Below are 15,050 nucleotides of genomic sequence, written 5' to 3' on the forward strand. Positions count from 1 at the left end.
GTTGTGTACTTGTTGTGTACTTGTTGTGTACTTGTTGTCTTGTTGTGTACTTGTTGTCTTGTTGTGTACTTGTTGTGTACTTGTTGTGTACTTGTTGTGTACTTGTTGACTTGTTTTGTGTACTTGTTGTGTGCTTGTTGTGTACTTGTTGTGTACTTGTTGACTTGTGTACTTGTTGTGTACTTGTTGTGTACTTGTTGTGTACTTGTTGACTTGTTGTGTACTTGTTGTGTACTTGTTGTGTACTTGTTGTGTACTTGTTGACTTGTTGTGTACTTGTTGTGTACTTGTTGTGTACTTGTTGTGTACTTGTTGTGTACTTGTTGACTTGTGTACTTGTTGTGTACTTGTTGTGTACTTGTTGACTTGTTGTGTACTTGTTGTGTACGTGTTGTGTACTTGTTGTGTACTTGTTGACTTGTTGTGTACTTGTTGTGTACTTGTTGTGTACTTGTTGACTTGTTGTGTACTTGTTGTGTACTTGTTGTGTACTAGTTGTGTACTTGTTGACTTGTGTACTTGTTGTGTACTTGTTGTGTACTTGTTGACTTGTTGTGTACTTGTTGTGTACTTGTTGTGTACTTGTTGACTTGTGTACTTGTTGTGTACTTGTTGTGTACTTGTTGTGTACTTGTTGACTTGTTGTGTACTTGTTGTGTACTTGTTGACTTGTGTACTTGTTGTGTACTTGTTGACTTGTGTACTTGTTGTGTACTTGTTGTGTACTTGTTGACTTGTGTACTTGTTGTGTACTTGTTGTGTACTTGTTGACTTGTTGTGTACTTGTTGTGTACTTGTTGTGTACTTGTTGTGTACTTGTTGTGTACTTGTTGACTTGTTGTGTACTTGTTGTGTACTTGTTGTGTACTAGTTGTGTACTTGTTGACTTGTTGTGTACTTGTTGTGTACTTGACTCACTTGGCGGCGAGCTTCATGCCGCAGTCCTCGGAGCAGTACTTGGAGTTGGACCTCGCCGGTTGGACACATCCTGGTCCCAAACATTGCCTCAACGCTCCGCTCACTTCCTTTGCCCCGCCCTCCCCTCCTCGCTCGCTGTGCCGCACGCGCTCCTTGTGGCGCTGCTTGGCTTTGTGGCGGCGAGGCTTCACCTCTTCTTTGGGAGCAGGAGCAGGAGCAGGAGCAGGAGCAGGCTTCTGCGTCACAGCACAGGTCTATCAGTGACATCATCAGTGACATCATCAGTGACATCATCAGTGACATCATCAGCTGTAAGGTCAAACCATCGTCACCTTCTTCTCAGGCTTCTTCTCTCGTCTCTTCACGTGTTTCACTTTCACCGCCTTCTTCCTCAGAGAGGCCGACTGAGCGTCCTCCTCTTCCTCCTCCTCCTCTTCCTCCTCCTCGCTGTGCCACACCTGCAACAGGAAGACGCATCACACCACAGGACGTGATGTCGCCCAATAGGAAGCCCCTGATTGGTCCTAAGCCCCTCCCACACACTGACCAGGTCTCTGTATCCAGCAGCTTTGTACTGCTCGTACAGCTCCAGCTCGCTCTCGCTGAACACGCCATCTTCCTCCTCATCGTCATCTTCCTCCTCTGTCTGATGCCCCGCCCCTTTCCTGGTGAGGACCCGCCCCCTGCTGCTGCGGGCAATCTCCTCGTCTTTGACACGAAGCATCTTCTGCTCAACGACATCCGAGTCACTAATCAATTTTACTGAGATGTCAATCAATCTGTTCTCTCTCTCTCTCTCTCTCTCTCTCGACCAGAGGTCACGACCCTCTGCGGCGAGCAGTGAACCGTCACGTGGTTAAGTTTAACAGTTTGACTCACCCGCGCTCGGACCTCGCACTGTCTGAGCCGACACTTCTGTCTGATTTTATTCGGACCGCCGAACTTCTTCATGTCTTTACAGAAGTCACACTGGGCGCAATCCTCCGTCCTCAGACAGGCGTCACACTCGCCACACATCCTCGCCGAGCGCTTGATCTGACACAGAGACGGACGGGAAGGACATCACACTGAACACACGCAATATTTCACAGCGTGTCCTGAAACAAATCATCATATCACGTCACACTCTGAAACATACACCGAGCTGCTAGGTTACCCGTTAGCCCCGCCTCCTGTCAGGTGAGCTGCTAGGTTACCCGTTAGCCCCGCCTCCTGTCAGGTGAGCTGCTAGGTTACCCGTTAGCCCCGCCTCCTGTCAGGTGAGATGCTAGGTTACCCGTTAGCCCCGCCTCCTGTCAGGTGAGCTGCTAGGTTACCCGTTAGCCCCGCCTCCTGTCAGTTGAGCTGATAGGTTACCCGTTAGCCCCGCCTCCTGTCAGGTGAGCTGCTAGGTTACCCCTTAGCCCCGCCTCCTGTCAGGTGAGCTGCTAGGTTACCCGTTAGCCCCGCCTCCTGTCAGGTGAGCTGCTAGGTTACCCCTTAGCCCCGCCTCCTGTCAGGTGAGCTGCTAGGTTACCCGTTAGCCCCGCCTCCTGTCAGGTGAGCTGCTAGGTTACCCGTTAGCCCCGCCTCCTGTCAGGTGAGCTGCTAGGTTACCCGTTAGCCCCGCCTCCTGTCAGGTGAGCTGCTAGGTTACCCGTTAGCCCCGCCTCCTGTCAGTGGAGCTGCTAGGTTACCCGTTAGCCCCGCCTCCTGTCAGTGGAGCTGCTAGGTTACCCGTTAGCCCCCCCTCCTGTCAGTGGAGCTGCTAGGTTACCCGTTAGCCCCGCCTCCTGTCAGTTGAGTTGCTAGGTTACCTGTGCGGCCCGCCTCCTGTCAGTCTTGGGCTGGGGGGTGGAGCTCCCGTCTCCGTCCCTCTCTGCCTCTGACTCCTTCTCCTTCGTCTTCTTTGGACGATATTTGATCTCCAAGGACGGGTCGACATCTGCACACACACACAGCACACGCTAACGCTAACGCTCAGCTAACAGCTAACACCGAAGACACACACGGCCCCTCAGACGCTCCTTGAAGCCGCGTTGTCTGTAGTTTTGATCAAACAAACGAAGAAGAAATCGAACACTGTGAGAGGACTATTTTGAGTGGCGGATGAATCGTGGCTGGGTGATGCACAGACAGTCATTGACTCGGAGGATTCAGGTGTGCACTGACCTCTGCAGGATGGACAGTACCACACTTTGATCAACTTGGACGCTCGCTCTGACACTCCGATACAGTCGCCGTGAAACCACTCGGTGCAGCTGTCGCACCCTCTGAAACACAGACAGACAGGTAGAGACAGACAGGTAGAGACAGACAGGTAGAGACAGACAGAGACAGACAGACAGGTAAAGACAGACAGGTAGAGACAGAGACAGACAGAGACAGACAGACAGGTAGAGACAGACAGGTAGAGACAGAGACAGACAGAGACAGACAGGTAGAGACAGACAGACAGAGACAGACAGACAGGTAGAGACAGACAGGTAGAGACAGACAGGTAGAGACAGACAGACAGACAGACAGGTAGAGACAGAGACAGACAGAGACAGACAGGTAGAGACAGACAGACAGAGACAGACAGAGACAGACAGACAGGTAGAGACAGACAGGTAGAGACAGACAGGTAGAGACAGACAGAGACAGACAGGTAGAGACAGAGACAGACAGAGACAGACAGGTAGAGACAGACAGACAGAGACAGACAGGTAGAGAGAGACAGAGACAGACAGGTAGAGACAGAGACAGACAGAGACAGACAGGTAGAGACAGACAGAGACAGACAGGTAGAGACAGACAGACAGAGACAGACAGGTAGAGACAGACAGGTAGAGACAGACAGAGACAGACAGACAGGTAGAGACAGACAGACAGAGACAGACAGGTAGAGACAGAGACAGACAGAGACAGACAGACAGAGACAGACAGAGACAGACAGGTAGAGACAGACAGAGACAGACAGGTAGAGACAGACAGACAGAGACAGACAGACAGAGACAGACAGGTAGAGACAGACAGGTAGAGACAGACAGAGACAGACAGACAGAGACAGACAGGTAGAGACAGACAGACAGGGACAGACAGACAGACAGAGACAGACAGAGACAGACAGGTAGAGACAGACAGAGACAGACAGAGACAGACAGGTGAGCAGTGTGTGGATGTTTCATTTGCAGCCTCATGAATCTCGCTGGTTTCTTTACATCATGAAGCAGTTGATGTCGGGTCTCCTGCAGACACAGTACACGGGACCGTCGGGGGGCTTCAGCCCTCTTCCTCCTCCCTTGTCACCTCCTTCTCCTCTTCCTGGTCCTCCTCTCTTCTCCTTCTCCTCCTTCTCCTCCTCCTCCTCCTGCGTGCCTCGCTCTGCAGCTGCAGGCTCCTCAGACTGAAATGACCAAGAGTTAGTTCTCAACCAATCAGAGAGAGGGACCAACCTGAGCAGTTTAAACAGGAGTTTGATTCTTCTTCAGGACTGTCTAAGGACTTCTGTTTCTGTTGCCGTGGTAACAAACATGTACGGATAAACGCCTGTAGGAAGCGCAGAGCTGAAACAGGCTGATTAAACGTTTCTAATCGTTCAAATACAAATAAAAACTCCAGACTTTGATTTGTGTTGCCGTGGATTCAAACAGGAAACGATCTGTAGTGATAGATATAAATCTAAACATTTACCAAGTCGATCCCTGAAATGCACCAATCAAACACTTGGTCACTAAACTGAAGAGGAAGTAATGCATGTCTGATCCTGCAGGGGGCGCCAGTAGCATCGGCACAAAGCTGCGTTAAAATGAGCCGATACTGATGTCCTCACATCATCAGCTGCTCTGTATTTGTTTTATTTTATTATCTCACAGGGACACGTGCACAGTATTTAAAGTCCAGCTGCAGGTTTGTAGTCTGAGACCTGATCAGGTTTTAGGATTAAAACGGAATCACGAGAGTCCAAGAACAACAGAAACTTTAGATTCAAAGTACAGTGAAGATTTGAATTCCTATTTTAAAGTCAAATATGTCTTCCTCTGATAAACACTGAATACGTGTGTGTGTGTGTGTGTGTGTGTGTGTGTGTGTGTGTGTGTGTGTGCCTGCAGAGCAGATGTGATCATCCCAGCCCTCCTGGTAAATCAGCTCCAGATGAGCTGCACACTTTCTGCTCACTCTTTCACCCTTTCACGATCGTCTGCTGTTTGTGATGCTGCACATTTAATCCAGCTGTGCATCATCTGTCCGCCTGTGTCTGTGTGTGTGCGTGCGCGCGCGTGTGCGTTTGTAAACATGCACGCTCACCATGATGAATGTGTCGCTCCCTCACACAGAGAAGAAGAAGAAGAAGAAAGCGTCCGTCTGTTGAGTCCTCACCGGATCATCGTTTGCATTTCTCTCATTTTTCACGTTTGTTCAAATCTGCACAGCTGCCTTTGTTTCTCCTCCTCCTCTCCTCCTCCTCCTCCTCCTTCTCTAGTCTGCTCCCTTTTCTTCTTCTGTGTGGAATGAAGCAGCAGCAGCAGCGCTCAGAGAGCAGCGACCCCTGCAGGACGGAGACGGAACTGTTGAAAGAAACTCTTCATACAACATGTTTGACAAAGTATAACAAAATATTTACAACGAGGTGAAAATCAATTCACTTCATGAACTGCAATTCTGATCATTAAAGGACCAGTATGTACACTATTAACGCTGACACCCTAGTGTTCAAAATGGGTACTGCAGTCTAAACTCTAATCATCACAGAGAGCTGTCTCCCCCCCTCCTCTCACACAGGTCAGCATGTGGTGGACACTGTAGCTTCAGTGTTTAGCCAGCTCTGCATGTGGTGGACACTGTAGCTTCAGTGTTTAGCCAGCTCTGCATGTGGTGGACACTGTAGCTTCAGTGTTTAGCCAGCTCTGCATGTGGTGGACACTGTAGCTTCAGTGTTTAGCCAGCTCTGCATGTGGTGGACACTGTAGCTTCAGTGTTTAGCCAGCTCTGCATGTAGAGACACTGTAGCTTCAGTGTTTAGCCAGCTCTGCATGTAGAGACACTGTAGCTTCAGTGTTTAGCCAGCTCTGCATGTGGTGGACACTGTAGCTTCAGTGTTTAGCCAGCTCTGCATGTGGTGGACACTGTAGCTTCAGTGTTTAGCCAGCTCTGCATGTGGTGGACACTGTAGCTTCAGTGTTTAGCCAGCTCTGCATGTGGTGGACACTGTAGCTTCAGTGTTTAGCCAGCTCTGCATGGGTCTGTAAAGCTTTCTGCGTTCTAACCTCTCTCCATGTTTCATCTCCAACATTGATCCTAGTTTGAGCAGCTCTCTGCAGGATGTTTTCAGTTGCAGTTTGCAGTGAGTCCAGCAGGCGGCAGCATTGATACATGGAGGTATATTTCCAACATGCAGAACTTTTTTTAACATTATCTGTGTGCGCGCACGTTGCAAAGGAAACCGAGGAGGAGGCGGTGATACGCATGCGCGCGCTCCCAACACAACGGCGGACTGTTATTGAAATAAATTCAAAGGCAGAAACAGACTGAAGAGAGAGAGAGAGAACAAACACACGAAGAGAAGAGAAAGAAGGTGAGGACACTTTGAAACTATAACACGGTGTGTTTGATTGATTGGTGTGTTTGATTTTAAATATGAAGAATTAAACTCATATTTGAGTGAACTGATAAAACTAACACAGATTTAGATTTATTTATTTATCTAATGCATGATCTGTATTAAAGAAGTTCAGTTCAGTTTAATTCATAATATTATCAAACTGTATGAGCTCAGATCTCCCGGTTGGTCTGAAGTCATCCTCCGGGATGAATCCTCTCCGTTGGCTCCGATCTGGAAATTCGGTTGTTTACAAAAAAACAAAAAAACAACAAAAAAAACAGGATCGGATAAAATCAGGTCAAACAAATCCTGTTCTTTCTATCCGGGTTCAAAATTTATAAGTAGGATCCGGACTACTTTAATCCACCCGTTAGATTATCCCGTTAGACACTCACGAGCCCCCCCCCCCCCCCCCCCCCCCCCCCCCCCCCCAGTTAAACCCCCCTTTGGGTTTAACTGGCTTCTCTCTTTCAAAAGACTTTTTTCTATTAACTCATCTGTCTGTTTTTTCACATTCTATCAATTTTGTTTGTTTGTTTTAAGTGCATGAAATAAATAAAAATAAAATCCCTGTAGAGGTCTGGATTCAGACAGAGTGATCAAAGTGATCTGTGTAATCTGTGAGTTATGATGGATGCAAACAAATCGACCAACAAGTACAAATACAATCTGATCCTGATCTCAAAGGTCACAGGTCACAGCCCAAAGGTCACAGGTCACAGCCCAAAGGTCAAAATTAAACCAAAACAAACAAACAAAACATTTAAATAATGTGTGTGTGTGTGTGTGTGTGTGTGTGTGTGGTTATTTTAATGACTCTTGTTTATTGTCAGGATGGATGTGACATCACACTGTAACGGCTCTGACGTCCCTGAAGGCGGAGCCAGTAAGAACCAATCAGAATGCATTTCCAGCCAGCCAACAGCCAATGGGACGCTCCCACACCATGGTGCAGGTGAGACAACAGGTGAAGTGTCTGTTTCCTGTGAGAGCGTGACGTGGCGTATCGTTGATGACATCACGTAAAGCGCTCGTGACCTGAGAGGGGTCAAAGACGTCACGACTCGTCTCCACATCTGGATCCACATCCTGAGGAGGATGCTGTTCCACCACTTCCTGTTTCTGTTGCGCCCGAAGCTGAGACTTACAGGCACCACTTCCTGTCAGGACGCAGAACAAAACAAACCGTCTCATGCGATCGTCTCGTAAACAGTCGGGATGGACGGTGGCGCCTGACGCTCGGCTCTGACCCGGGGCGTGCTCATTGGCTCCTCAGATGGTCCCAGTTTCATACCTGTGCGCTGATGTTTTCTCACCTCTTCCTGCAGACGAGGCTCCGCCCCCTCTCTTGGATAGGGCAGAGGACCCGGACAGCAGTGATGACTCTTTGATTGACAGCTCCTCCACCAACGACGTCTCTCGCCTCCTGCCCGCCTCCGCTCAGCACAAACAGAAAGGTAGTGGCGTCCACCTGAGCCTCAGGTGTTTACACTGTGATGTCATCGCTGATGTCATCTTTTTGTCTCTCAGGTGTGGACGCCTCATCAGCGTCTCCTCCCCCCGTCTGCGCTCCTCCATCTTCCTCCCTCACCTCTCATCCTGGTCCCGCTCGCTCGCCCACCTGTAACAGACACAACTGCAGCCTTCATCATCATCATCATCATCATCGTCATCATCGTCCAAACTCCAATCAGAAGCGTCTGTCCTCCACTAAAAGCCACGCCTCCGTCAAGACAGACGCCGCCCACATTAAGGAGGTCGCTGGAGACGGTAAGCAGATCATTTTAATGTCAGTGTGATGTTTGTCCAGAGGGGGCGCTAGAGGGAAGAAGTCATTACATCTGAAGGTTTATTGTTTTTAAGTTTTGAAACTTAAAGAGGGAGGAGCTACAGACAGGCGGGCGTGCGGGCGGGCGGGCGGGCGAGTATTTCTGTCTGACAGGAAGCAGAAACTGTCAGACAGCCGCCTCATATCAGTCGAACACCTTCAACATGGCGCTCTGCTTATCTCGCCTGAACACACACGCTCATACACAAACACACACGCACACACACACTGATGACCTCGCCCAGCGTCGGTTGGTGGGTTTTTTTACACCCAAGGAATGATGCGTTCACTGTCTCCTGTCTGTTCTGTCTCATGTCTGTTCTGTCTCTCCACAGAATGATGCGTTCACTGTCTCATGTCTGTTCTGTCTCTCCACAGAATGATGCGTTCACTGTCTCCTGTCTGTTCTGTCTCTCCACAGAATGATGCGTTCACTGTCTCCTGTCTGTTCTGTCTCTCCACAGAATGATGCGTTCACTGTCTCCTGTCTGTTCTGTCTCTCCACAGAATGATGCGTTCACTGTCTCCTGTCTGTTCTGTTTCTCCACAGAATGATGCGTTCACTGTCTCCTGTCTGTTCTGTCTCTCCACAGAATGATGCGTTCACTGTCTCCTGTCTGTTCTGTCTCTCCACAGAATGATGCGTTCACTGTCTCTCCACAGAATGATGCGTTCACTGTCTCCTGTCTGTTCTGTTTCTCCACAGAATGATGCGTTCACTGTCTCATGTCTGTTCTGTTTCTCCACAGAATGATGCGTTCACTGTCTCCTGTCTGTTCTGTCTCTCCACAGAATGATGCGTTCACTGTCTCTCCACAGAATGATGCGTTCACTGTCTCCTGTCTGTTCTGTTTCTCCACAGAATGATGCGTTCACTGTCTCATGTCTGTTCTGTCTCTCCACAGAATGATGCGTTCACTGTCTCATGTCTGTTCTGTTTCTCCACAGAATGATGCGTTCACTGTCTCCTGTCTGTTCTGTCTCTCCACAGAATGATGCGTTCACTGTCTCCTGTCTGTTCTGCTTTTTTTACAGACTGTTGCATTCAGTGTCTCCTGGGCTGTCTGTACTGTGAGCTGCTGTCCATGTGTTCGGCGTTGGGGGCGTGTCTGGCGTGTGGAATGGGCGGGGTCTGCTGTTGCGACTCTGCCGTTGGCTGCTGCTGCTGCGTGGAGGCGATGGGGGAGGCGGCCTGCACGGAGGAGGCGTGCCAGGCCGTGCTGGATTGTGGGATTCTGGAGAACTGCTGCGGCTCGTCCGACTGCTTGGAGGTGTGTCTGGAGTGCTGCTCCATCTGCTTCCCCTCATAGAGCAGCCAATCAGAGACGGACTACATGACCACGTCAGAGATAAGTGTTGGAAGACTGAAGCTCATCTGAACGCGCTTCAGGCGGAGCATCAACACCAACGGTCAGAGAGTTCTGGTTCTGGACCGGACTGAGTCCAGAAGAAATGAGATAATTCTACTTTATAAATTATCCTCGTTTTTTGGAAAATGATCGACCCTGCGTTTAACTTAGTTAGAGTCAGAATTTCCAATATGGCTGCCGCCATTGTGAGGCTTCAGAACGCCTCTTAAGAAACCAACGGGTGACGTCTCACGTACATGTGGCGTGATGTTTGATGACATGTACACAACGTGTGTCCTCCGTGTGTCTCCTGAGCGCTGAGGTTCGTGGTCACGCCGCAGGGGTCCAGCACACATGGGATAAATAAAGGCTGGTTTGACCTTTAAACGACCTTGTCTCTTCCCTTTATTTGTAGTTCTCAAACAAACGGGAGGAAATATGTTTTTTTATCGGGGACTATTTTCGGCAGCGGATGAATAAAGGCGTGCCGTCTGTTTATAACCTTCCTCTAAACGATGGTCGTGTTATAACGCAGAAGAAATAAAATCATCTCTCCCTCACTCCGCCTCGTCTCTGTGGAATCTCTGTGATTGACAGCTCAGGAGGGGCGGGGCCAGGCGGCGCAGGAAGTGGATCCTGCAGAGACAGGAAGTGTCTGTTGTGTTGGAGTTGGAGTTACTTGACTCGACAGGACATCCAAAACAGGAAGCCGGAAATCACTGAAATGACAACGCCACCTGACCTCTGACCTCCAGGACGGCCAACATCAAAGAAAGAGAGAGACACACACACACACACACACACACACACACACACACACAGAGCTGAAACAGAAAAACAGTCTGATTTTTCCATCGTTTTCGTCACATCGTGGCCCAAAAACACACTGATCCCTAAACAGTGTTAAAGCTGAGGTTCAGGGTCCTCTGTGGGGTCGCAGGGTTCATGTAATCAGGTCAGGATCTCTTTGGTATTAACTTCAATAATAATTTTTTTTTTTAATCAAACAAACCTCAATCAATAAAGTTATTTGAAGTTGAACATTTTGACATCCAGCATCCTTCCACATGTTCGACCTCCTGACTTCCTGTTTGTGTCTGAGGCTCTGAATGTCTTCCTCCACGTGAAGCAGGCGCGATAGGCTGTGTGTTTATGTCGGGACTATTTCCAGCAGCGGATGAATCCACATTCGCTTCAAACGTCCCGTTTCACGAGAGTATAACGCTGCTCTTTATCCGGTGCTGCCCCCTGCTGTTCAAACTGATGAGTGTACTTATTAATAAAATCATGAAATGATCAGTTTGTGGTTCCTGAGTTCTGGATAAAACTTAAACACGGAGGAAACACATCAGACATGAGCAGACGCAGCACCCTCTGGTGGACAGAAACAGAATAACTTCTACCTGTCAAATATTCACAAAGTTGTAAAATAATTTAACTTTAACTGAATCAAAGTGAAAAAGGAAGACTATATGAAGTCAATATATCTCCTTATAATAATTATATCCATCACAGAGACGAGTGTAAAATTAGAAATACATCAGTGAAGTTTGTATTGATGCCTCGAGCCCCCTGGTGGACAGTTTGTGAAATTCACACCGTGCTGTTTGAATGTTTAAAGAAACGTTTGTGTGAATAAAACTGTTCCAGGGTTTGTTCCAATGACCAAAATGTGGTTGTTATTGTTGTTGCCATGGTAACAGACAGAGAGTAAGCCATAAAACAAAGCCGACAAAACAAACAGACTTAAGTGATTTTATTTCTCTATAAAAAGTTTGAATCTGACACGTAAAGAATCTATAAAAACAAACTCGTCCAAATGAGACAACAAACAACAAACTGTTTAACAACAAAAACAAACAAATAAAAAAAAAATCCCTTTCATCTCACAGCACCTGGAGGAAGGCTGCTGTTGCCACGGTAACAACCATGCACCAAGTCACATGACCTATATCGTCAACCCTCCATGTTTCAGATAATATTTTTTTTTTTTTAATAATACATCTCTACGTTTATTTCAAACAAAACTACGAGGAGCCTCGAACCTTCACGGGTCGAACTCGAACCTGGGACGCCTGCAGCCTCTGTTCAAGGGCGTCACACGCAAACCGCTAAGCTACCGGCGCCCCGCTGAGCAAGAGTTATTTGCCTGCAATATTTGATGATAAAAACACGCCATGACCCAACCTCGAGCGTCCAGGACTTCTTCGTTTGTTGCCGTGGTAACTAACAAGTATCAATATGCTTTGATTTATACGTTGATCGTTAAAGTTAAAAATTCTGGTATCGTTACGAGCCAGCTAGCATTCTGCGAGCTGCTAGCGTTCAGCGAGCTAACAGCTGCCGAGGAGACGCTGTCCGCTCGCTCCTCGGCGACAGAGAACGAGGAGAGAACGCCGCCTCCGTTCGTCTTTAAAAGAAATAACATACGACATTAAGACATCTGCTGAGCGGGGTTGGCGTTCTCTGGTTTGATCGTGGTGGAATTAAACACACTGATTGGACGATCGTGACAGTGACCATGGCAAGTTCCCTTCTGTTTCCTCAGATACAAACATCGAGCAGAACACGACAATAATAACGATCAAATGTTGTCATCGACCTGATCGCTAACGAGGAGTAAACATCAGAGGGGGGGGGTTCAGCATTTATGATGAAGTGTAGTAATAAAAAGTCTGTCTGCCACCGGAGACGTCGGTCAGCTCGACCCCGGAGAGGCGGCGAGGAGCAGACGGGGTCGTTTGTAATTCAAGACAAACCGTGCTGCACAACTTTTCCTCCAATACGTGAAATAAAAAACAACCAGCAGGAAGACGTTTCCTGGGAACTTTAAAAAGTGAAAACCTGGCGGGAAAATGACGGACATGCTCGGGGGGGACGGCGAGCTGAAGGAAACATGAGATCGGACTCCGCAGAAAGACGGCTGCAGAATATTTGATCGAATATCAAAACTTTTTCTTCTTCTAAGTTTTAAAATCAGATTTCGGTGACTTGAGGAAGAGTTGTGCATCACCTAACTGCTGCACCTCCATCGACCAATCAGCTGTGAGTTAGTTCAGTGTTCAGCCAATCACCCAGTGTTTATAGTGGTTGCCGTGGTTACTCTAGAGGATGGTCATTTCCTGTGATGTCACAGACTATAAAAAAAAATAAATCGATCCAATAGAAAAAACGGCGGCGGCCAATAGGATGGCTGTGTGTGATGACGTCATCAGAGGTCCTCGTCCATGCTGAAGCTGCTCCTCCTGCTGCTGGTCTTTGATGCTCCGCAGGACAGCAGGGGATCCGACATCACCCCTCCCCCCCCCTCCTCCATCAGGATGTCTCCCAGCTCCGTCAGCCCCATGTCGCTCATCAGGTCGGGGGAGAAGACAGCGGACGCTCCGCGAGGCTCGTCCAGCTCCACAAAGCTCAGCGCGTCCAGACCCAGGGGGGTCACCAGGGCGGAGGAGGGGGAGGACGGGTGGAACGGGTGAGAGAGTGAGGGGGAGAGCAGGGCCTGGGGGTCCAGAGAGGAAGAGGAGGAGTTTGGAGCAGGCGAGGAGGAGGAGGACGAAGAGAGGCGAGCCTGAAGCTCCAACTCCTTTAACAGAGACACAAAGTCAGGAAATAAAACTTCAACACCAAAACAGACCTGTAAAAACTACAATAACCATGACTCATTGAGACCTTAGAACTACAACAACCTTTAAGACCAAAACAGACCTGTAAAAACTACAATAACCATGACTCATTGAGACCTCAGAACTACAACAACCTTTAACAAACCATTCTGTAAAAACTGTTTGAATAATATAACATAATGCAAGCCCCGCTTCCTGCCAGACTAACAGCTGATTGGTCCAGAGTCTGAAGCCCCGCCCCCTCCTCACCTGTATGCGCAGCAGCAGGGAGTGGTTGGTGTTCTCCAGCCTCCTCTGTCTCTCCTCCATCTCTCTCGCCCTCTGCTGTTCTTTCTGCAGTTTGCGGATGTAATCCACCGACGCCTTCAGGATGGTTCCTTTGTTCCACCTGGTTTCCCTAATCAACCAATCACAGGCCACGCCTCGTTAGCGCAGACTCAGCAAATAACGTGCACAGGTAGAGAGTCTTTACTCCGTTTACAAACACACTGCAAGGTGATAATAATGTTCACACACACACACACACACACACACACACACACATCACTGTACATAGCCCCGCCTCTTTTTGTTAACAAATGACCTTTAATCATCAAAGATCAATAATTAGCTTGTCTTGGTCGAGGAAAAAAGATCAATAAAGGAAGAATGTGCAACATGTGACTCATCATGTGACTGTGATTGAAGCTAACAGCTAACTAAAGAGCGCTAATATTAGCATGCTAACACAACACCAAAGGACGCAGGTGATTGAAGCTAACAGCTAACTAAAGAGCGCTAATATTAGCATGCTAACACAACACCAAAGGACGCAGGGGATTGAAGCTAACAGCTAACTCGCCGAGAATAATTTTATTAGCCGCGTGCCCTAGTATGGAGGGCGGCGGCATCAGTATGGAGGAGGCGTGGCCTAGCAGGAAGTTTGTTTTGGTTTCATGCTGGAGCTCAAAGGCGACACCTCCTGGATCAAACAGTCGTACATTCTTCCTTTAAAGAACATCTTGATTGAGTGAACACACAGATGACACAGCGACGGGTTAAAGGGAAGTATGAAGGTGCTGGTGTGCAGCATCAGTGTATTACTGTGGAGTAGAAGAGCAGTATTTGTGTACTGACGCGTCGCCGGATTTGGGGATGAGATCTCCGAGTTCTTTGATTCGGTCGTTGATGTTGAACCTCCTCCTCCTCTCGACTGAAAGAAAACAACGACACGGACACGGATGTTAGTTTGAGTCACAGTCTGAGGAAACACGTCGGAGTCAAACCGCAGCAGGACATGAGGAAGCAAAACGCTGACGGTCAGCAGCTCGCCATCACGGCGTGCTCACAGCAGGATGTCAGAGGAGGTGATTCTGCAGCACTCACTCAGGTTGTGGTTGTCTTTCTTCTGTCTCTCTTTGATGATCGCTTTGGCCTCCACGTCTACAACAACAACAACAACAACAACAACATCATACAGAGATCAACGACAACGTCTTCATCATCCTCTGTAGCATCCGCTCTGCAGATAAACTCAGTCTGCGCTGTGATTGGCTGGTCCAAGTCCAGGGCGTGACTTAAGGTTTTTAGGAAAACGTTTGGACTGAAGTTGGTTTTGCAAAAATAAAAAATAAACTAAAAAAGTTTCAAAGGAGTTTGATGTGAAAAATGTCTCAAAGTACAGAAAGTGAACAATTTCATGTCAAGACTCAGCAGAAAATGTGCTTTGATTTTGGACAACGGATGTTCATGTTCCCTGAACAGGAAGTGGAACTGATGACGAGGGACAA

At 48.1% G+C, this 15,050-nt stretch overlaps 3 protein-coding genes across 5 annotated transcripts; 1 reads left to right on the forward strand and 2 right to left on the reverse strand.

The window, feature by feature from the left end:
• Window positions 1-895: 895 nt before the first annotated feature.
• Window positions 896-5,373, reverse strand: LOC306819343 (CXXC-type zinc finger protein 1-like). Of its 2 annotated transcripts, none has more exons than XM_079373127.1 (8): window positions 5,188-5,373; window positions 4,101-4,285; window positions 3,070-3,170; window positions 2,715-2,842; window positions 1,798-1,953; window positions 1,466-1,645; window positions 1,251-1,376; window positions 896-1,154 (listed from the first exon to the last, which is right to left on the reverse strand). In XM_079373127.1, exons 1-8 carry the CDS (start codon window positions 5,188-5,190, stop codon window positions 915-917), a joined length of 1,119 nt encoding a protein of 372 aa, XP_079229253.1. In that variant the 5' UTR covers window positions 5,191-5,373; the 3' UTR covers window positions 896-914. The 2 variants fall into 2 exon arrangements, with proteins under 2 accessions (XP_079229253.1, XP_079229252.1); XM_079373126.1 differs by having other exon boundaries at window positions 896-1,172.
• Window positions 5,374-6,390: 1,017 nt separating this feature from the next.
• Window positions 6,391-9,676, forward strand: LOC306819342 (uncharacterized protein). 2 transcript variants are annotated; one of them, XM_079373124.1, is made up of 5 exons: window positions 6,391-6,454; window positions 7,315-7,436; window positions 7,810-7,938; window positions 8,012-8,251; window positions 9,345-9,676. In XM_079373124.1, the coding sequence occupies exons 2-5, from the start codon at window positions 7,316-7,318 to the stop codon at window positions 9,617-9,619; spliced, it is 765 nt and encodes a 254-aa protein (XP_079229250.1). In that variant the 5' UTR covers window positions 6,391-6,454; window position 7,315; the 3' UTR covers window positions 9,620-9,676. The 2 variants fall into 2 exon arrangements, with proteins under 2 accessions (XP_079229250.1, XP_079229251.1); XM_079373125.1 differs by having other exon boundaries at window positions 6,402-6,481.
• Window positions 9,677-11,399: 1,723 nt separating this feature from the next.
• Window positions 11,400-14,703, reverse strand: LOC306819344 (transcription factor E3-like; the record flags this gene model as incomplete). The annotated part of the gene is made up of 4 exons (XM_079373128.1): window positions 11,400-13,241; window positions 13,531-13,678; window positions 14,398-14,473; window positions 14,647-14,703. Coding segments are annotated over 4 exons (653 nt in total), but the record flags the coding sequence as incomplete, so codon positions are not given.
• Window positions 14,704-15,050: the final 347 nt, after the last annotated feature.

Source organism: Symphodus melops, assembly GCF_947650265.1.
Source record: "Symphodus melops genome assembly, contig: scaffold_470, whole genome shotgun sequence".
NCBI lineage: Eukaryota > Metazoa > Chordata > Actinopteri > Labriformes > Labridae > Symphodus > Symphodus melops.

Bases quoted from the DNA above. Each gene is read 5' to 3' on its own strand.
- LOC306819343 (XM_079373126.1), bottom strand. The intron at 1,377-1,465 runs GTCAGTGTGTGG...TTCCTGTTGCAG, and splicing joins CTGCTGGATACAGAGACCTG to GTGTGGCACAGCGAGGAGGA. The intron at 1,173-1,250 runs GTGACGATGGTT...TGTCACTGATAG, and splicing joins AGAAGAAGCCTGAGAAGAAG to ACCTGTGCTGTGACGCAGAA.
- LOC306819342 (XM_079373124.1), top strand. From the start codon at position 7,316: ATGGATGTGACATCACACTGTAACGGCTCTGACGTCCCTGAAGGCGGA. The intron at 7,939-8,011 runs GTAGTGGCGTCC...TTTGTCTCTCAG, and splicing joins CGCTCAGCACAAACAGAAAG to GTGTGGACGCCTCATCAGCG. The intron at 8,252-9,344 runs GTAAGCAGATCA...CTTTTTTTACAG, and splicing joins TAAGGAGGTCGCTGGAGACG to ACTGTTGCATTCAGTGTCTC.